This window comes from Ptychodera flava, chromosome 14 (genome assembly GCF_041260155.1).
Source record: "Ptychodera flava strain L36383 chromosome 14, AS_Pfla_20210202, whole genome shotgun sequence".
NCBI classification, from domain to species: domain Eukaryota; kingdom Metazoa; phylum Hemichordata; class Enteropneusta; family Ptychoderidae; genus Ptychodera; species Ptychodera flava.
The window spans coordinates 12,864,401-12,887,724 of NC_091941.1; the positions used below are offsets into that span (position 1 = coordinate 12,864,401).

The 23,324-nt window shown below is 37.9% G+C and overlaps 2 protein-coding genes across 3 annotated transcripts; one reads left to right on the forward strand and one right to left on the reverse strand.

Moving 5' to 3' along the window:
* Window positions 1–888: 888 nt before the first annotated feature.
* On the forward strand, window positions 889–17,947 carry LOC139149406 (leucine-rich repeat-containing protein 74A-like). Of its 2 annotated transcripts, none has more exons than XM_070721151.1 (13): window positions 889–1,120; window positions 7,456–7,711; window positions 8,680–8,855; window positions 9,145–9,252; window positions 9,398–9,491; window positions 10,009–10,058; window positions 10,307–10,388; window positions 10,890–10,975; window positions 11,297–11,491; window positions 11,766–11,861; window positions 12,212–12,469; window positions 13,519–13,604; window positions 15,134–17,947. In XM_070721151.1, exons 1-13 carry the CDS (start codon window positions 1,025–1,027, stop codon window positions 15,375–15,377), a joined length of 1,827 nt encoding a protein of 608 aa, XP_070577252.1. In that variant the 5' UTR covers window positions 889–1,024; the 3' UTR covers window positions 15,378–17,947. The 2 variants fall into 2 exon arrangements, with proteins under 2 accessions (XP_070577252.1, XP_070577253.1); XM_070721152.1 differs by lacking the exon at window positions 15,134–17,947 and adding an exon at window positions 14,394–14,555.
* Window positions 17,368–23,149, reverse strand: LOC139149407 (ADP-ribosylation factor-like protein 2). The gene is made up of 5 exons (XM_070721153.1): window positions 22,967–23,149; window positions 21,512–21,622; window positions 20,938–21,100; window positions 20,285–20,365; window positions 17,368–19,249 (listed from the first exon to the last, which is right to left on the reverse strand). Exons 1-5 carry the CDS (start codon window positions 23,029–23,031, stop codon window positions 19,115–19,117), a joined length of 555 nt encoding a protein of 184 aa, XP_070577254.1. The 5' UTR covers window positions 23,032–23,149; the 3' UTR covers window positions 17,368–19,114.
* Between the last annotated feature and the right edge of the window lie 175 nt (window positions 23,150–23,324).

Consider the following 23,324-nt stretch of genomic DNA (forward strand, 5'->3'; position numbering starts at 1 on the left):
TGGCTGTGTCCTCATATATTCTTCTGTTGTAGATTGGTTTAATTCCTCCTCCCTCCCTCCCTCCCCTCCTCTCTCTCTCTCTCTCTCTCTCTCTCTCTCTTCTCTCTCTCCTCTCTCTCTCTCTCTCTCTCTCTCTCTCTCTCTCTCTCTCTCTCTCTCATGCACCAACTGACGTCAGACGACAATCATAGGTCTCCCATTACTCCGACATTATTACTCCGAACGTATGCTCGAAGAATCATGTTGAATACTCTTAATGCTCCATCAAATGATTGTGGTTTTCGTGCCTCTAAGAGTCTCCGCTGATATATACGTCTGCCTTCGTGTTGATTGGTTCTCATCACGAGCATTGCTTAGGCTGATACATTCAAGGAGGATACCCCGCATCGAACAAGTGACGTAAGTCGTAGATGCCAATCAAGATGATGATCTGAATGGCGGGACGTTTCAATTGAACAGTATTGACTAGCATATCGACCTTCTTACAAGTGTTTACGGGGATTACATAAAAGCTTTACGCCATTCCGTTGTAACACCGTCAGCTTTTTGATAAACGGATTATTATCTTACCAAAAAATCCAATTCAACTCTTATTTCCAATTAAAAGTTTTTGGCTTCGATCGAATGTCTTGGGACTTGTGAGTTTAAAACATCAGGTTACGTTTACACTCCAATTTGCAAGTTCAACAAACTAATATTACGTTTTTCGTTCATTTTCCGTCTTTATACGCAATCGTTTCAAGTATACGGGCCTCGATGTGTGCCAACACTTCACAGTAGTAGGGTCTTCGTCCACAGCCTGCCTTGATCTACGTTCCTGTTACGCGTAACCAGGCAACAAATGAATAATGCAAATGAGCGCGTTCTTTGTCATTCATACCGGCGCTTCGGAGTGGAACGTAAGTGTGACTACATTGCAGAGTGTACTTAGAGCGTTTACTCACTTGATTTATTGAAAGAGAAGTGTCAGGTTGCTACATCGACTCATGGAGTAGTGAGTAGCGTAACTTGGTCAACAACTGGCATGGAGTCAACACCAGATACAATTCAACCTGACGCTAATACCATACCGGTGGGACAAGAAGAACCGGACGTGCCAGACGCCGATGGAAATGAAAAGGTAAAGTATTGCAGTCCAAACGAAGTTACAGACACCGAGTTTGTCTGCTACCGACAGTTCAAATGCTGTGATACTATATACTTTTGAACACAATTAAAGTCATACGTGGTGGTGCACCTGTAGGCGTCAGAAAACCAGCCTAAATCATATAATGTTATTTGGAACTAAAAACAAACAAGGGACAAGGGATTATTTGCTGGGTGTTAAAAATCTTCTTCAATTAGAGCCATTCTTACCTAGCATTAACGTAACAAAGGGCAAACGAAACAACTTCCACCGAAGAAAGTGTTTTAACGAGTACGCGATAAACATGCATGTCGTTTGTTGACTGGGTGAAACAACTCTGGGCTGGAGTCTCGGTCCAATGATTTTCTATGAGTTTTTAACGTGAGACATGTGGGTGCCTGCATCTATCACGGGTTTCGGATCACCAATGACATCGGCAACAACATTTCCCCATTCAATGTTTCAAAACAATACTTCAGATTCGCCGGGCTTACAAATATACCATGAAGGCCAACTACAAGTTCCATTCTGATATATTTACTGAAACATTTTATGGGGCCTTTCCTCTACAGATTTTTACCATATATTTTGGGGTTTTTTTGTATCCATTGCGAGTACATTTCAGAACAAGCCAATATTGTTACCAGTCTGTTCATTATATCACAAAAAATTACCACGGTTCAGTCTTGTGAGACTCAGTACACAAGAGCAAAGTGACGATGAAGGTTGATTAAGCAATGGTTGTTTGACATTTTCAATATTTTTGAGTCGTACCAGAAGGCTTCTTCAAGATAGGCATTGGAACCTTAATTTAGTCAGCAAGTTCAAAGTTAATTTGATCATATGGAGGTAATATGATCCGTCTATTACCTGCATAATAATTAATGTTATTGAGACTTAGGACTTGTATGTAGACGGCATTTTCTGCATCTAGATGGGTGACAAACTGTTATGTAACAGAATTGTTACAGTAGGTAGGGATGGCCATAAAACCAAGGTCCGACAAGTCAGGCGATAAGCATGACGGTATTCATCGCTCTAAATATTGACCAAGCAGACAATTGTGGTCATGAAATTCCTACGGTAGCGTGGAGCATGGAGCTAAAAAGAACTTACACGCAGGAAGGCGGTTTGACTCTCTCGGACGCAAAACGCGGACACTGGTTGCTTCTTGAGCATGACGAGCAACAGGTGGTTTTGAAAAGTCATCAACCGTATCTCACTATATTCAGTATATTGATCCTACCCCATTGTGTCCACTCAAACGTGAAGCAACCGCATAGCTCTAAACCATGAGTTACAGCAATTGCAAAATGTTGCTTACTTGTATAGTTTCCTGTAAAGTTTTAGCGGGAATGTACATAAACTTTACAGGAAACTATGATTTAAAATTACATCTTAGTATGTAGACCTACATAGATAGAGTGGTGCTATTTCAATACTATTTTTGAACGGATCTGATTTTGCTAAGCTCTAAAAGTTGAGGACATTTCTATCCATAAACGACACGGTTGCTGATTTGACGGTCCTTCATTCGACCAGGACTCAACAAGCAAAGATTTGCTTGGAGGTTGTTCATCATGTTTATCAAGTGTAAACACGTGAGTGTGATTATATACTGAAGATTGCCTTGACAAAGTAAATATCGAGCGTCATCGCAGTTCGCATACGTACAAGTACGTGAAATAATTTACATATGGATGTGAAACGAATTTAAAGTTGTTTGGAACGAGATGAAAACACAAATATGCTCTAAGACAATTTAATTTATATTTTTATCTTCCATTACCCAATTTTTAGAAGAGTCCTGTACTTTTGTGACCAATTTACGCAGTACGGATACTTATAAGCCTCCATCTCCAACTAGTTTTTCAGATAATGAATGTTACCTGTGGACTGATAACGAAATGTGGTTGTCAGGTGCATGCCAATGATCTATTGTGTCATGCTAGGAAAAGAAGTCATTATTGAAGCGGAAAACAAACAATTGATCCCTCCTTGGCTTTGAAAATATTAGTATTGAATAGCAAGAACAAGGGATTGGAATGTGAAAGGAAATTAGACAATTGGTATTGAATTGGATCGATCGAATGGTAAAATCTGAATCTAAATTTAAAATGTTTTTAAATCTCTTCTACGAATAGTATGGGAATGGGTATAGCCATGTCTTCACAACGACGTACTTGAACATGGCTGATAAAAACCCTCATAACGATGTATCAGAACAGGGTTGATCACATTCCTCATACCATGGAGGTATAAAGAAAGACCTTTCTTTATAGCCCCGTGCTCATGAATACATACTGTTATAATCGAAAGTCAACTTACTGGGAGAGGGACGGACGTTATGCGTGTGTGTTTTTATGTGTTATGGTGGCATGGACCTATAGGAGGTGCTTGTGTTTATGTTTCTGTTGTAACCCATGTTGTTGTGACCAAAGGCAGCGGAGCGGACACTCCCCTGTCTATGCTATAACCATGGTTCCGAAACGTGTTATGAACCCGTCTCTCCGTTTGTAATTCGATGGCTTATGGAAACCGCAGTGCAGACGCGGGCCGCTTATGTTCTGTTCTAGAACAAAAAGTGGAAAGTGCTCTGTCACAAATCCTCTGGATGGCATCGGGTCAAAACTTGACTTCCTCTATGCGTTGTCAATAATACCATAGTGCCACATCTCATTGTTTTTGAACGAAAGATTTGGTGACGTGCAAAACGTGACGTGACATCATACCTGATGACGACATTGTCTAATTCGCGATCCTGATCCACTCAATCCTGTGACGTCACGCCTTATACTTCTTTCCATTCATTGAATAGTTTAATTCGTAATTTCCGGTACCCTATCCATGTTCCCGACTTATTCAGGAAATAGGCATGAGTTCGTGTCATTGAAATCCACACGAACGGTATAACTGTCCACAAATATATTTCATCACGGATTTATAGGAATTTCAAATTAAATCTCTGCAAACATATTCTTACTCATAGTATAAATTCTCCCTCTTATTTCAATTGGTAAGCGCATTTCTGAAGAACCAGTCTCCATATTCCCTAGAATAACAATAAGTACTAAATGGTTTTCTTTAGAATGTCAAGGTAGACTTGGTCGTTTGACGAATGCTATAAAACATGACTGATAGACAGGCAAAAAAATGTCCGGGAATGGATTTAGACAGATGACAACCTGAGTTATGACGTGCCAGTACGACCAAAGCAATGCCTTCGGGAAGAAAAGTTGAGATGAACAGATACAAATTCAAACTTCGATTATGGAGATTGCCACTAGAGACAGGAAGAGTAACATCTAGAGCCACGAGGTGTTATCGTTTGGTTAAAAGTTAGAATACCTTGCTGCTACGACAATCCTCTAGTCTCGGTGACGCTACTCTCCCAAAACACGTGACTTTTACAGATATTCCCATCACTTCAACATAATCATGCCCTAACTTCAGTATGCTGTTAATTCCACTTGTTGAGGATTTCTATGAGTACACAAACTCACTATGGCATCGTATTATGTTGTCGATAGCGATGTCCATTACTTCACAGTATAGTCGATTTCGTCATGTGACCTCGATTCATTGTTCCACGGATTATAAAAGTCAAGGAATAATTTAACAAATTTTGTTTATTATTTGTGGTATTTTCAAGAATACCAAACGTTGTGGTCACCGTGGCTACATACAATCATGTTATTTTTTCTGTCAGAGATGTAATTGTATTCTCACCACTTAGTCCGATTACAAGAAAATAAAAATGTGATTTTCAATAACCCTTTATTAAATTTCATCTTTTACAACTAGAATTCCGTAATTCTTAATATGTCAGGTCTTATCTCCAAGGAATATAATAGCTTTAGAAATCTAAGAACAATAAATTCACAACATTGAGCTAAAATCACAAGAAACAGCACATGAGACACACAATCTTTCATGTCGTTCCACCAAAATAACTCTCGTCATCGAAAGTACTAGTATGGTCAACTGGCCTGCATCGAATAATATCCTCTGCTGTGTGCGATAACATCTTGTGGCGGCTGGGTATTGAAAAAGACAGCCCTGTGAATGAAAAGTGTTTTATTCACAATGAAAGACGTAACACCCTACTGCGATCATAGATGTGTCCAAGGCCATGGCATACTGTGAGATTGCGAACAATCATTTGGATTATCGAGGTACCGAGCTACTCCCATTTAACAATCCTCCCCATGGAAATAAAGCACGTCGAAATAACGAGAAACATTATAGAGTGGAACACAATCAAATAGCAATTAATAGCCGGAAAACACAGGCCTGTAATTGGGCTGTAAAAGCTAAACGACCGAATTCTCACTATTCAAAGTCCATGTCTTATTACGTCATGGGATGCCAAACTCGACAAATGGGACAAGTATGGCACCTTTCTCCCTCCTCATGGAGAAACTCACCCGATACAAAAGCTTTTTCTTTCACATAACTCTCTGATACATTGCTGAGCGTACCTGAGGTGCCAGGGAGAGCTTAGAGTAAGACATAATAGAAGATATGGCAATTGAAAGTAAAGTATGCCTCAGTACAGAGAGACATTTTACCTGGTGTGTGTGGTTTTGCATCGCAAGCCAATCGACTCAATTATTCCCTACTAATGCATGTTGCAATTGTCTTTAATTGCTTGGTGATTAGAAGGAGTCCAGGTTTCTTATTCTCAATAATGTGCATTTCCATTTCGATTTAAAGCAAGGTGCATCCACCATGATTTCCTACGTAATTGGTCAATTATAGAATACAATAAGACAGGAGTGAAACCATAGTAACAATATCCAATTTTATCGTTTGCTTCCTTTCAAATTATTGAAATAATAGGAGGCATGCATCGTTGCAATTCATCGGTAATTTTGCATTATTTTTCGTCCAATTCTCCAAATCGTTGCAATGATGAGTATCCGTTACTTGCAAGGTGTATTAGGGCATCGCCGATTAATTCTGATATATCACGAAAGCCCTCCCCGTCAATAATCGTCAGATTGTATTCAACTCAAAGTGAGTCAGGCCTACGCTCGTAGGATTATCTCACTTCGCTGTGATAATTGTCTTTAATATGAAAACTGGTGTTTGTAAATGTTACACAGAAAAAACTCATGATACCAAAACCTTGATTGGCATTGCATCATGGACATGACGTCTCTCAGCAAATCTACGTGTATCGGAGTTTCAGCTATTGTGCCATTAAAGAAATAATAATACACAATTACAAAACCAGCAAAACTCCATAGTACACTCCGTATACGTCAGACACAAAGTATTTCGTGCCTTTAGCATACAGAGAAAATACTTCGGCCTAATGTAAAACTGTTTTCTGTAATAGTTGGTAACTCGATGCAGACGTTAAGGCTCATACCCACACTTCAATTGTTGGAAATCTGTCATCCTGAATAGAAAACTGGAGTTCATAAACAGGGCAACACCACGATTTAAGACGTCTTGAGCAAAGTTTTGGTAGAAATGACAAGCAAGTGAGCAGTGACGCTATACTGATATTTCTGTTCTCGCCCTCATGATTTTTGTACATTTGATATAAAACATAAAATAAAATCAATACTTTCTACACACGTTCGATTTTATCAATTTGTGTTACTTGCCATGGAGACCATATAACACTGCAGTATTCTAGATGGCTTATCACGTGGTTAGTCTTATTTCCCTACGGTTGCCCATTACAAATATGTTAAAATCTTTTCCATCCTACTTGCTCTATGTAATGAAATATCACACATGTCTCGCGTCAGGCTAAAACGACCTAACCCTTCAAGTGTTCATAAAATCTCCCTACTTGCTAGAATTCATATTAACGCAATTCTAACTTTTACGTAAAATATCTGCTTCGAACGCAGAAAAGTGTGACTTGCAGTTTAGTGTGTTCTGTTACTCAGGACATAAACTACCGAACCGATACCCGTCCCTAAAAGATTATTATTGATCAAAATGATCACAATCACACCGTGTAATATTTGTACAGGGCAAGTATTATCTCATTGTGGTAACAGTCAAGAAAAATTGTCAAAAGCATTTCACTGAAATTTTGTGTAAATCTGAAACGCATTGTACGATAAATATCTCTATGCACCTGTAATATAACACACAAAGGTTTTCTATTGTATTTGATAAATATCTCTACGCACCTGTAATATAACACACCAAGGTTTTCTATTGTATATTTAAATAAACGTGTATGATCGCACGTTTATTGATTACCTGTTTGTTTACCGAGGGAGAACTGCACATCTAGTGCACAATATATCTGAATAACTCAGTTTTATTTTTAACAAAGGGCATATACATTATCTTTGTAGGGCGAGGGCGATACAAGGGTATCGTCAGCGAACACATCCAGGGCGCAGTCCCCGTTGAAGTACCGCGAAGGGGACCAATCTGGTCCAAACACGCAGCTCAGTAAGTCATTTTACAGCCGATCACCGACGAGGGATCTGTCTTCACCCCCGAGTCAGGAAGAGATCGCGGACGAGGATGAGTCGAAGGATGGTAGCGTACCTTTGAAGACAGACATTGATAGTGACAGTGGCTGGGACACAGATTTGGAAATCGAAGGTATTAAATGGTGAATATCTAAAAAAGAGTGAATTTTATGATACGAAATTTAAGAGAATAAATGTTACGGAGTTGGTGGATGTCTGTCTGTCTGTCTGTCTGTCTGTCTGTCTCTGTCTGTCTCTGTCTCTGTCTCTGTCTCTGTCTCTCTCTCTCTCTCTCTCTCTCTCTCTCTCTCTCTCTCTCTCTCTCTCTCTCTCTCTCAATCACGACCTATATAAAACAAAATTATGTTGTTCCAGTCTGTAGCTTGGGAGTAAAACAGTGTGCAGTTGGTCTATCACCAACACAATAAAAAGGATTAAATGTACGGGTATCGCCATTTCGCAAAGGCAGCCACAGTGTGATTCCCGGGGTTTGATTACATGGCACTATGACACGATATTGTTGGTAGTCGATCGCCTAGGCACTATTATTCGTATACCGTTCCATACGAACGTGAAGATACTATAAAATTGGCATGGCACTTTGATAAAGAAATTAATAGCGTTTGATTGCTTTAGGGAACAAGCATTATTGAGAGCAGATCGGAAGACAAAATGGGCGGGGGAGGGGGGCACAAAAATCCAGGGTGTTCATTCTTGAAAATTCCAGAATGTTATAAGGGGGCCTTCAACTTTACACTCAATGTAATCATTCCTATAAATCACACTGAACAGGGCAGAACAATCTTTTGTAAACCAGTTTTCTGAGGTTATCCAATGATACAGTTGTCTTTCAACCACTGATGATCATTAACAGTATGTGTTTGCGAACACTTATGCCTACTGAAAATGTGGTAACGAGAAATTCCGAAATCAAAGTTCTTGTATATAATTGCCCTCTCAATCACTATATGTTAGTAAAGTATATTCACATCAGTTTTCAAAGATACATTAATGCACAGATATTCCCAGTTATCTTGCTTTCACGCCCAGAGAAACTATTCAGACTGACAATACAATTTCATCTTTTGCTTTACAATTTAGATGACATAAAAGATGACTTTGACAGTACTGGAAGGTCAACCTATATTGAGTCGTGTAAAGAATACGGTATCGTACCTGTGTCGTATTTCTTGCGTCACATACAAGATTACAAAATCAGAATGAAACACCACGGACTTGGCCCCCTTGGCACCAAGGCTATAGCCATCACACTCGTGGTAAGTCGGTTTGTATTTATACGTATATGTAATCACACATTCTGACAAAATCGGGGCACACATTCGTCTCATTTGAGTAGCGGTGGCGTGTCGCAAGCGAGTTCTGGCAAATTTACGGAACACTGAATTCTATATGAGGGGAAAATGCACGTAATTATGTATTTATTAAGATAACGCAAATGGCTATTGATAATTAGCTGCTCTCGTTTACAAAATACCGAGCGACTCGCCCGAGGAATGAATCATGAACGCAGTTTATTTTCATCGTAAAATGTGTTCTTCTTTGCAGACGAACACAGTTGTAGTTTCTCTGGATCTGGAAGACAACTGCATAGAAGGTCTTGGAGGCAAATACGTGGCTGACATGCTGAAAGAAAACTGTTACATTACAGAACTCGTAAGTAAAGATTACGTAGCTGATGGTTCTGAGTCGGAATCGATCACCACGACAGCTTAGACTCTCTATTTAAAGAAAACAATACAGATAGTTTGTATTAAAATGTGATAGACCTATTGATATTTATCACTTCATTTATTTTCAGAATTTAGCGTACAATAAACTCGGGTCATTAGGTGCTACCGCGATAGGAAGTATGTTGGAAAGCAATACGATTCTACGAAGAGTCAATTTGTCAGGTAAAACCATTTTGATGTTTTGCACTCATACATCAGTAGTGACTTATAGACCAATCCTGAAAAGTGTTTTGGATTTCAGTGTAGTGTGAGGGCTGCTACACGCTAGTCTATGCATTCGTTTCTGCTGAGCGATGGAACAAAATGCATTTCATTTCCCCCGCCTGGCAGCCAAGTACAAAATAACTGTTGGTAATAATCCTAAACCTCTTTGTTACTGTTCCCCCAAATATCGTCAACACAACGACGATGTACAACAAGACAGATTTTACACAACGACATAGAACAAGAAGCCGAGAGTTTACAAAGCCTAAAACGCCCGAAGGACCGCTTTATTTTTTCTGAGACTAAAATACATAGCACCAGATTGCGCAAGTATACCATAAATCTGAAGATATTACCGGTACTAATGATCACTTTGGAATACTATACTTGAGTTTAATTACACCGCAATAATCGAAAAAAACCCTCCCTATTCAGGCTACCTCTCGTAATCCCTATTATTACACACACTGTACAGGTAATGGATTTGCCGACAAGGACGCAGAACCATTCACCCACGCTCTCAAGGTATGACTTCGTTTTCATCCAAGTATTCTGTGCCACTCTTTCATCATTCTTGCTTCCAATGGCGCCTTTGTCAAGTTGTTGCATGGCTAGTTTGCATTGATGTTGTCACGTGACTCATAAATGCATCCTTCGAGTAAACTACTGCTACCTTACTAAACTTTAGAGTCTCTGCTTTTTGAAAATATATAGTATGAGGGGGTTTCCTCGTCATGCAATATAATAATGTATTTTAAACTATTCCTTTGCAGAGTAACTATAGACTTAAGGAACTCATTCTCAGCGATAACAAATTTTCAGAGGTTGGAGGCGAATTCCTCGGAGAAGCCATCGGTGAGTAAAAGTTTCAATAGAATAGAATAGAATAGAATAGAATAGAATAGAATAGAATAGAATAGAATAGAATAGAATAGAATAGAATAGAATAGAATAGAATAGAAAAGAAAAGAATAAAATACATAATGCCGATCATCGCTACATAGTATCCCATACAAATCTAAAAGGAAGTCTGTATTGTCTTTCTTGGTTGGTTACAAGTGCGACAGAAGACAGGGATATTTCTGATGTATACAGAACTGTTAGAAGTTGGTTGTTTCTATATAAATTTAGACACATTTTGATAACCAAAGGTTATGCAAAGAAAGATATGAGAATTAGATGCGAACAAATACCAGCTGTTAGAACACTTATCATGTATACTCCTTGCATAAGTGATACTTATCTCAAATGACGTTTCCATGGACATGAACTCGGCTCTTCAAAGTAAAAATAGATGCGCGGGTATGTTATTTAGTCATTCAATTGAATAATTGGTCTCACTTTCTTATCGATTAGCATCAAACGACACAATCGAACTCCTGGATCTAAGCTGGAACCACCTTAGAAGACGTGGAGCAATAGCCATCTGTAAAGCCATGTCGGTAAGCAATATGTCGCTGAGACAGAAGTCAGAGAGAACAAACATCAGCGGTCATGTCATCACATACGTATTGCAAAAGCTATATGTTGTGTTCCATACCACCGATGTAATGAAGTGTACTTAACGTGTTCCCCCTCCCCAATTCCCCGTAAAAAGGCCCACACTCGTGATTGACAATTGGTTTGGCCAAACTATGGTGGTGAAAGGTAATGTGGTCTAATTTCGAGACATGATACAAAATTAGTCAGCTTGACTGTTGTCTCTGAACAATGGATGTTGGTACAATGGCCAACTATTTGGATTTTATTCATCACGATTGTAGGAAAACAATTCAATCAGGACGCTGAATCTGTCTTGGAATGGTTTCGGCAATGAAGGTGCATTGGCAATGGGCCAAGCGCTGAAGTTCAACAAGCAGCTTGTGGACCTCGATCTTACGAACAATAGAATCACAAACGAGGGCGCCCTTTCAATTTCGAAAGGATTGGAACAGAATGACACATTGAAAGTTCTTAGGGTGAGTAAAGCGTAGCCTCTTTTGAACATATAAATATATAAAACATTATCTATATTTTGTTTACACACATGATGTTTTGTTGTCACTTCTAAATAACGTAAACCTACGTCATATATTTGAGTTGATTGAATTTTTTCTTCGTGGGTTTCCCCCTAAATGCATTATTGACAACATTTCTATAAAACAATAATTTCTTGTCACATCTTTATTTTATGTATGCCCTTTTCTTGCGATTCATATCTTTATAAACATTTCTTTATATTATCTCGTCCAGATCGGAAAGAACCCAATTACAGCGGCAGGAGCCCTAACCCTTCTTATGGCTATTAAAAACAACCCACAGAGTGCAATTATGGACATCAGGTTAACGGTAATGATACAACACATCAAAACTTTCCATGTCTCTATCTATAAATATTAGGAAAACAAATTTCAATTATTTTTTTGCGGAAATGTGGAAAAATACTTCATACGTTTACTATCGTTTCACTGTTAAATACTATCTTTTGATATTCTAAATTTAAGCAGTGCACAAGGAAATGGCGACGGCGAGGTTTGAAGACTTATCAAAGGTATAATACGAACCTTGTTTGCACTGCTTCTAAAATCTATACACCCTATTTCAATGAAAAGTTTCAAACCTACATTCAGCCGAACCAATGTTGGATTTGCATACAGAGTTTGTTAATTTCTCAGTCTCTGTTTGATAACTTTCTGCAGGACATCTTAATCACGATAGAGTTTGAAGACATTTTGAAGGAGATTCTTGAAATGAAGCCTGATCTGAAAATCGAGCACGGTGGTACTGGAGGGTACAGCAAACACAACAGGGAGGTCAAGAAAGTGATTGTGGATCCGATGGCTCATCTGTTGGACTACGTTCAAAAGAACAATCTCAGACTCTTGGATCTGTTTCAGAGATTTGACAAGGATAAGAGTATGAGTGTGTCCAAGGAAGAGTTCAAAAGGGGCATACAGGTTAGAGAGGCCGAATTGTTGAACGCCCTCTATGGCTTGCATGTAAAGACTTTTGTTTTCTTTGTGATACGACAGCTTTCTCTGCATGTTGCTTTGTGTTTGTTTAAGATTTGTATTGCCTGCATACAGGCCAACCACCAACCCTAATCAAAAGGCCATTTGTTTGACTGCATAAAACTGAGATGCACCACGATGAGTGATATGCTAATTTGGCTTGTACAAAATCCAACATGCTACTTTCTTTTAAGGTTCCAAGACAAGAAATTTGACGTTTTTAATCTAACAATTCTCTAATGGTTAATAAGCTCAGAACCCCCATAAAGTATACATTTTCTGAAAGCCCAGATATACGGGAACATTTTGGTAACCACAGTGTCACCATTGTTTACATAACTATCACGTGACAAGGTAATTTGCATAACCTTTAAAAAATCGGTTTTCCCTATGTTTTGTCTCAATACTTCAAAATATCTGACTCAAACTTGCTGGAATGCAAGCTGTCATAACACTCTTCAAAAGCGTGTCTCAGATTTTTTATATCTTGCTTAGTTTTTTTGGAGCGCAATTTTAAAGAAATCAACTACGGTTAAATTCACTGCTCTGGAAGTTTTTCTGGCATAAAAACTGTTAAAGAAAGTTTAAAAAAATTCTGAGACACTTTTTTGAAGACCCATAGGACAGCTTGCACTCACACAAATTTCGGCCACATATCTCAAAGCATTGAAACAAAACATAGGGAAAACCGATTTTTGAAAGGTTATGCAAATTACCTGTCACGTGATAGTTATGCAAACAATGTTGACAGTATGGTAACCAAAATGTTGCCCTATAGCTAGGCTTTCCGACAATATACAATTTACGGGGGTTCTTAGCTTATTAAACACTAGAGAATTGTTAGTTTAAAATGGTCAATTTCTTGTCTTGGAACCTTAAGTCGGAATGTTCAACTGTCTATTAGAAATTAGTGATAGACTCGAAAATCGTAATTAACTTCAGACCTAGAAAGTACTTATAACAAAACATTTACCACTGTGGTTCTCTACGCACAGAGCACCAATATACCTCTGAGTGAATCCCAGCTCGATGATCTGATAAACAGCCTGGATAAGGACCGTGATGGAGAAATTGATTACAGGTATGAGAAACTTAAATTTCTTTGTATAGATTTCATCTTTCCATTACAATCTTTTATTTGCATTGCTGTTCTGTCACTTACTATGATGTGGCTCAAATGAAATATTTCTGTTGCCATTGGGTATGAGTCAAGTTGTACATCCTTCTAGACTTTTAGGAAACATAATCCTTGTGAAATGACTTCAAAAAAGTGGTTTTCTGTGAAATTTTTGAGAATGAAAACTCAATATGAATTACAGGCATGCGCATTAAAGTTAGCTGCCAACGTTTATAGGTTACAGGGCTCAGAAGTGGCAAGTAACTTGTTAGTTCCCACTTCTGAGCCCTGTATAGTATGAATGACCTCTGATTACAAGGAAATACTAACAGAACGCTGAAATTTTCCGGCAGGGAAATGCAACTTTTCTTCACTATTGATCCTATTATTGCCATATTTTCATTGTCCATCATGACTTCCATTTCTGTGTTTCTATATTTTCCCATTTTCCTCTTCAATGGTCTTGTCAACTTTCAGAATTTTTTCACACTATTTACAGTCAGTGAAGTTCATGCTTAGCTCCTTGATTTCAGTTTGCTGTGTGAAAAAGGTTTGAATTTTTGTTGAAAAAAGTTTATCAGTATTTGCAGAGTAGATATAAAATGGAGCATTTACCTTATCACAAGAAATCATGTACATACAGAATGCATAGAAAGTTGGCACTGTCCATTGAAATCTTGAGCTAATTATCTCATACTGTTCAAAACTGCCTTCCCATATCTTTCTTCATTCTTCTTCTATATTGCTTTTTAGCAAGCTGATAAAGATGACAGAAAACTTGCTTGAGGAAGTGTCTCCAGATACTGACCAATAACTCTTGACTCTGAATAGTAGATGAGTTTGTATGTGTAAAGCCGTGTGAAAGATTTCATGTTGTTAATTTTGTAATAAAGATATTTATCACTTCAAAACGTCTATATTTGTTCAATAATCTCACAGCACACTCTTTTCATTTGATTCCCTTTTGGCTCCACTGTGCTAAATGTTTGCTGGAAGGAAATTTATTAATTGTTGCAGAGTTTCCAGTGCATTTTGACCAGTTTTGCTAGAAAATATCATCACACGATTACTACTAATCTTCTGTCTTTTCACAATAGGGCTGTTCATTAATGACATTGTTCGCTCATTAATATGCAAATGTAATCATTTGTTTGCAAATTTAGATTACGATTTTTGGAAATAACCCATTAGAGAACGACTAAAATTCTACTCAACAAGCAATACTCAGATTACAACATGCAACAACAAGCACACCATGCAACATTGACAAAATTTGTCTGACTTTCTAGCAGAAGTGTGTGATGTTGTGCACATGCACATTTAGCAACAAACCTACGACCAGGAACAGCCCCATTCCTCACTTCAGTGCACTTTGTATTTCTGTCCGCCACTGTGTCTTTGTTATCATCTTCACATCAAAATTGCTCAATGGATTGATCTGAGTTTCATATAAGCTGTGTCCTTTTCCATTCTGCCTTGAATTCTCCCCCCAGTGAATTGGTGTTTGGGAACAAGGAGCAAATCCGCAAAGACCGGGAGAGGCAGGCACAGGCGGTGGTCAACAAGATGCAGGAAATAAAGCGGCAGAACAAAGGCCAGGCGGTCGAACCGTTGAGTGTGAAACGAGAAAATATTGTTGATGCACCCTGGGTTGAGAAGGAACATCGTGAAAAGATGATCGATGAAAATCTGGAAGCAGTGCGTGAACAAAAGAAAGTGATCATGACATCTGAATGATAATTTTTCCAGAGATAAACCTAAATCAAGAGCTTGGAAAATTCCCCTGACACAAAACCTATGGGCACACTTTCTGGGAAGCAATATTGGAACTAATTGCATAACTTTCAGAGGGTCGTATTAGCAACTGTCTTTTTGCAGTCTTCAGCAGCTCAGGTTCTTTGTTTTGAATTAATTTTAACTGTTTAAAAATGGAACTCGGTCAATTACTTGCTTTGATTTTGAATTTTTTTTTTCTGCAAAATTTACATATTTTTTCAATGAAGTTCCAATTTACGGATGATAGCTATTTCTGGAGGGAATTTTACCTGTATAAAAAATATTTTTCTTTGCCGATTCTAACATTGATGCCTTTTACAAGTGGTGGTAACTATTTGTTCGTGTTCCCACAGAAATCAGAAATGGTAATTTATAGAGTTTTGTAATTTTTTGTCTTTAATTTGTGTTTTGATAAGCATTAAGTTTCAAAGAGTGAAGGAGGCCATCAAGGCTATCATTCTCCGTAATGATTGTTGTTCAACAAGGGCATCAATGATTTTTATAGCATTTTCATAATTTGACATACGGTATTCCATTGACTACAAATACAAAGAGTTCAAAAGTTTGACTTGTGTTTTCAAGAAACTAGCTTTTCTTTTAAAAGACAAAGAAAACGTTGTGGGAAGTGTAAATTGTGAGTTTGTTAAAACGTCATTTTGTCGTATATTTATTTGGTTCATTCATGTAAAATTTACAAAATTGACTCCTCATAGAATCAACTACATGAGAGTATCATGCCAGTAACTGGTAGAACTCAGATACCCTTAGCTATTAACAGGTGATTAACATTGGGTAATATTTTCTGTTCACAACTTTCAATTTATCAATTATTGTACATGACAGCATCTATTGAAGTGTATTACTTTACAAACCTGACAGGTTGACGTGTATTTATTTAAAGAAATGAATATTTAACGATATGCCATCAGACATTCTTCACACTTTCTGAATGTGAGGTCAAAGTCAATAGAAATCTAGTGTCCTTGTATTTGTCAATGATTTCACAACAAGTTTAAAACTGTGGTCCTTCAAAAACCTTTCTACCAGTTGCCACTGATCACAGACCCAAACAGTCATTACTCTCCGATACTGCCACGGAGTTTAAAAGTTAATTTCGCTCTCGGATAGAATAAAGACTCAGCATTACTGTGCCCGGAGCATATCATGTTTCAATCACAGGCTACAGAGCAAACACTTTTGGCATTTTTTCAATGTATTGAAGACTTGTTACATTGCCGCTGGGACTGTCATGATGGCATGGAACTTTAGGATGGAATTTTTCAAAGTGTGAAAGTAAGATTTTAATACAAATTATACCGGCTATTTTCAAGCCGGTACTCAATTTGCAATTAAGCTGTTCCAAAAACTTATAAATTAGTGTCAGTATTCTAATTGTGCATTACACATGTATGGTTTTTGCATACATGTCTTATGATGTATATTCATGCTGCTTCAAAAATGTAACAGAGTTGACTTTACTTGCATGAACTTGATACATCTCTTCCCTCTCTCATCATACTTGAGTGTCATGCCCACTCTTCAACCATTTCTGACTGGAATCCTGGCATTTTTACTTTTTGTGAGTGAATTACTATCAACAGAACAGCTTTGAATATGAATATCAATGGCATGGCATCGTTCAGCAATATTGTGTCAACTTTCAAAGCCAATGCTGAGCACCTCAGTGAGATTTACTAATCAGGGTAAACAGCACATGGACAATGCACACTTTACAATCACAGACCCTCATGAGATGAAGCTGTGTACATTTTAACCCTTTCACCCCATTTCCCTCTCTAGAGGTCCAACTTTACTATAGAAAACAATGGGATTGGTTCAAACCATGGTGGTGAAAGGGTTCAAGAGGCTTCAACTTTCAACACTCCTACCACTTTGACGTCCACAAATCCAACTCAGCTTCCACCATCGTTTCAAAAGGAAAAGAAAGAAGGAAGATGAAGAGCAGACTGCCTGCCTTTTATTTGTTACATAAAAATGCATGTTTTGATAAATGAGCGTTTTCTTTATTGATGGTACTTGACACTAACTGACGACTTACTGCATGTTATTCACATAGTGTATAGTCTGCAATAAAAATGCAGGCAAATACACTGAGGTTTTACAAAAGAAAACATTACAAACAGTATACAGCAGTATCTTATTAAAAACATTTTGCTATATTTAATATGCTTTGAGGGAAGAAGAAATCAACAGCAGAACATTACTTAGAAATAAAACTTCATTATACACTCTAGTTGTTTCACACATAGGTACAAAAAAGCTACAAGACTCATGATTCTTTGAGGTCAAAGTTCAGGAGATCCACATTCTTCATGCTTGGAGGCAATTGCTTTGCCCCTTTAGATTACACAGGCCGCTCTATGTCAACTATACCACATGCAACACAGAGTGTAACACCACTGCAATGGCAGCATCAACTCATTTTAAGTACTCTTTATCAATGCAAAAGACATCTTTTGTACAAACTTTTGTAACATTGTCAAAGCAATAAACCTTTTTTTGATTTGTGATTACTTGTCTTCATTACAGCTTACACAAACAAGATGTATTTATGATGATAGTTTATATATTTCCATGAACAACTTTATAAACTCCACTTCTAGGCTGTCAGTTTTAACTTAATCAATATTTCTAAGAGTGAAAAATGTACAAAAGACATTATTAAATATTTTGCATTATACAATTAAAAAACATTCATCAAATTTTGATTGAATCTGAGAAGTCATCAATGAAAGATTTTTAATCACACAATTACATTGACTTGTACCCATGGAAGGCATGGACCACAACAAGCACTGGTCCTACAGCCAACAGTCTTAATCTAAGTCAGGTTTGTTCTCTATTAGAGCTCTGAGTGACTAACATCTGTACAGAGTTTTATCAAATTAGGTGCAGTCTCTCTGGAAACAGAACTCTTCTTCAAAAATCACTAATTAAGCAAATAAGAACTAATTATGCATGCCATAACCAAAACAACAGACATGCATATGTATGCCATAGCGTATTATCCTTGAACCTGGTTTGAAAGGAAGTGGCTAAAGCAGAGATATCTAAGGATGGACAAACGGAGCCCAAGACTTCACAAGCAATTTTCAAACCTTGGCATTAAGCCCTACCATATTATTTACAAATATCTCCACTTTGGGGTACAAAAAGGGTATATTTCCTGAAAAACAATTCATTGGGCTTCCCCACAGGCGTTAAACAGGAAAATATAGTTTCAGATATGAAATGGAAAGTTGTACCCTTTCACAAGAGTGTACAGGTGGATGGACTAAAGACACCTTCAGGCACTAGGTTCTGGAGGACACAGAGCACCTGCAAGTGAGAGGCTCTTCTAGACTGACAGAAAAGCATTACGTATACTGATATTTTACTTGTGTATTTGACTGTTGGAAGCTGCTTGAATGAGGCATTTTGTAGGTTTGCTACTAGTCTTGTCTCTTCAAACAATATTACTCTGACATCTTTGCAAGACAGATGTTCAATATTTATGTCTAATGTAATCAAATATAATATCAAATTGAATGAATTAAACACCCATTAACTGTTGTAGAGTGTCATGATATAAAGAGGGCAATTTTTGAAACTTTTGAGAGACAACAAAGTTAAATTTGTTTCACTGACACCAAAAGGACATATCTCAACAGATACAGCACACAGGAAATGTTCTCTGTTCAGTCCATTGTAAATATTCTAGATGCAATGTCATCAATCACCCAGTCGATACCAAACAGAAGCTTCTCTCCAGTCACAGCACTGCAGCCACATATCATCCAATGATGTGATGCTATGTTGTCAAGTTCAAGTGCCTACAAATTAACAGCAAAACAAAGAGACATCATTTGACATCTGATTTTACTGGCCTCATTAACCCTTTCACCACAATGGTGTAGCCCAAACCAAGAGTAATAAATGGTAAGTGTAGACTTGTTCACAGAGAATTGGGGTGAGCAAGGTTAATAGCAGTAAATTAAAGTAACCAGTGTCATCATGAAGCTAAAAAGTATGGATTATGTTTGCTTACTTTTCTGTGATAAAATTTTTCCAGTTTCAAAAAATATAGGAAATTCAAGTTACTTATATCACCTTTAAAAAACAGTTTTTCTAAGATGTTTATTGCTGAACATGAACTCATTGGAAAATAAACAAGGAGCGAAGGAATCTGACTGTCAAGGCTAAAGTGAATTTAAAGTGGAAAATGTTTGAAATAACGGGGAAGGCTGTGGAAAATGCTTCAAGATATTGTCTTTGTGTAATGTATGTAAGAGAATATCTTTAGAGGAATGTGACTGTGTTATGTCTCTGACTGGATAAGTTTGATGGTCCACAGTGTCTTTCAATGAACATATTTAATTCAGACAAACAAGACAATAATCTATCAAGTAGCAATCTTTGTTGTTGTTTAGGTAGAGAATGAATTGCAAATACTAAAAATGATTAATTATTGCCACAACAAACATGAAGAAAGATTTTCACCAAATAATTAGGGAGTAGGACTGGATGTGACTTGATAAATTGAAGGTCACATACAGTAGTACCTCCGATACAATTTAACTTCTAATTGATGTACTTATTGATGTCATTAAGAGTGACTGGAGTATCTGAATATTGGCTAAACTATATGAGTTTCTAGACTGATATCCACATCAAACTGACCATATGAAAAAATTTTGCAGCCTGCACAGGGCAAACTGCATGACATTACAACACAGGTAATAGATAGAATTGTCTCCTACCTGTCGACACAGTACACAGCTGGACTGTGTTGACAAACAAGAATATTTGTAGAACATTACATAAGCATCAAAAGCTACTGAATGTTAAATATGAGATGTGGTTCTCACCTGACGTATTTCTTCTGCCTCTAATGCACCTGGTAAATCTTGTTTATTTGCAAAGACAAGTAACGTTGCACCAGCTAATCTCTGTAGAATTAAATTACATCAATCAACGTAGGAAGTGCATCAGGTCTTACATCATCACTGAACTAAACACTTACACAGAAAATAGATGCTTAAATTTTTTGTGCGAGATTGATATCAGACTGAGAGGGTTAATCCTTTCACCACCATGGTTTGGCCCAAACCCATTGTTATCAATGGTGAATGTGGACCTCTTTACAGGGAATTGGGGTGAACAGGTTAAACTATGAACTTGCCATCTCAATTAAAACATGCAAGCTATTCTTTTCTTTGAATAAAAACACCCTGGGAAAGGGAGTTATAAACACTGCACTGGTGAGGATAAAAAATATATCAACAAATTCAATTTTCAGGATACAAAACTGGACATCCAGGATTAAATACACTGAATGAAGAGTGGAAAATCCCAGACATTTATCGATCCTTCACCAGTGTATGAGGAAGGGTTGCACCAGAAAAGTCTTTATTGCTATACTTCTATTTTTTTATCCTGAATATATTTTTCTCTCCTGAAAATTCAATCTTACTTTTTGTAACCCTTATAAATCGCTCGTATAGTGCAACGTAGGTCTTACCTCTTCCAATAACAAAGCCCTAAGCTCATCTTTACAGTCTTGTAATCTTCTTTTATCAGCACTATCCACAACCCAAATCAAACCATCTGTACTTTCAAAATAATTCCTCCAGTACGACCTCAGTGACTTCTGGCCACCAACATCCCAGACATTTAACTTAAAACTGAAAAAGCACAAAGACTGGTGATGACTTGACTGATGAGCATGCTGTAAAATTGGTACATTTCATGATTGTCTACATTTGTGCAGTGACCTCTCCATCCGTTTATCATCAAGCTTGTTAACAGTGTGGTTCAACCTGCATATACCATATTTGTGTAGTGCAGATTGGTTGATGGAATGTGTGATGTAAAAAACGCGTTGTTTGGATGGTTAATGGACCTTAAACTAGATACTTTGAAAGTACAACCATTATCGTATGCTCTAATGTAAGGTGATATTGCTATTTCTTTGGGAGGTCAAAGTCTTCCGGCCAGTGCATGCTCATTTGAATAACAGAGTAACATCATCCACATCTATCGTATGTTGACAAAATTGATACATGTGGTAACTATAAAACTGTTCATGAACTTACCCTCTATGCTCAAGGGTTTTGATGTTAAATCCCAATGTTGGGGATATAGTGTCGATGTCTTCCCCATTGAATTTTTTTAGAATAGTTGTCTTGCCAGCATTATCTAAACCGCTGTAGTCGAGTATTATGGTTAAGGAATACACAATATCTTATACAATTTTCTGGAAAAGATATGTCCATGGTGTGTATATTTGCAGTGGCTGCCTCACCCTAAGGACACGTCAGATACTATATACTCGGTACATACTGATAGTTCTTTGCATCTCATATGACTGTACATTCGGAACATCTGTGGACTCAGATGTACTTGGAATAAAATGAAACCCACAATATACTATACAATAGGGTCACCTGGAAAACACTGGGCCCAAACTACATTATGAAAACAACAGTTTCCCTAGAGGCCCCAAACCGCAGTCCTTGTGGTTTATATTGGTCCCTTGTGACACCTTTTTTCTGTGTTATAGGGGCTGCAATAAATCGCCAGCGACTACACCTCACACAAATACAAGAGAAGTCGGCCAGTTGCGAACTCGGCCAGTTGGAGAACTCGGCCAGTTACGAACTCGGCCAGTTGGAGAAGTCGGCCAGTGGGCGAACTCGGCCAGTACAGTATGCATCCAATTAGAATATATGCTCCATTATAGTGTTTCTTTTTTTGAAGTTTTACTAAAGTTATATGCGAAAGCGATCTAAATGTCATTCATAAGATGAGCGTATGTTTGCAAACTTCACAGATCGCATGGCGGTGTATCGCGATCGTGGTAGCGAGTTTTGCAGCCTTCGTCATAGTCACACTTGAAGTTCGTTAAAAAGTCATAGGAGATGGTGAAGCAAATTAGTTAAGACTCATCAAGCCATGAATTATACTGAAGAAATGGCATAATGTTTGCCTGAACTTTAACACGGTACGCGCGCGATCTTCAGAAACACTGAGGCAGACCGTACATGTTTTGCAGGGTGGATGTGGGAGCTCTTCGACTTTGAGTTGTTTACTGAATGTTCGTAGTAGTATTAAACCGACAAAATAACAAAAACTATGGTAGTAAAAAGTTAAAATTGTTTGGCATATTCAACTGTGAAGAGAATGCGTATGCAATCATATTGCTTTGTTGCGAGTGGCCGACTTCTCCTGGCCGACTTCTCCCACTGGCCGAGTTGGTCGGCACCGGCGCTGGCCGAGTTCGCAACTGGCCGACTTCTCCGGTTACCCCTCACACTCACAGATTGTTGAAGCACCTGGACACCCTGATTTGCAAAATTGTCGAGAATGGGGGCAGCTTTCTTTAGTCTTGCCATGAATGGTTTCTTATGATGTCATTTACGGAATATATGTTTTGAAAGCCCACCTCACCACCGACCGCCCCGACGTCACTATCCCTAGGCAACGAATGTAATCGAGAGGAGCGAAAACTTGGCAAAGCGCTGTGGAGTGTTGGATAAATAAGTGGATACAGCATCAGAAGCCGCAGTTCTTTCTCTTTTTGCTTCATCTTCTTCAATATCGTTAAAAGACCCATTTTTTCCTTGCTTTACTGTCCAATGGCTTTCGATGTAGGCAATAAACTTATCTTGTCACCTGCAGTTCAAGTCACTAGTCATCCTTCAAATTAGAATTTGACACTCAATCCGTAAAAGAGTGAGTCATTCGTTTACGACAAATAATATTAGCAAAATATCCTGATCAAAGTTCTGAATTTCATCAAATTGCCCAAAGTAAATGTAAGAATGAGAATTATTATTCACATTTTATCAATCAAAAAAATCCATGTTGTTCGATTTATATGGATTTCCTCAGTGGGATATAATAATG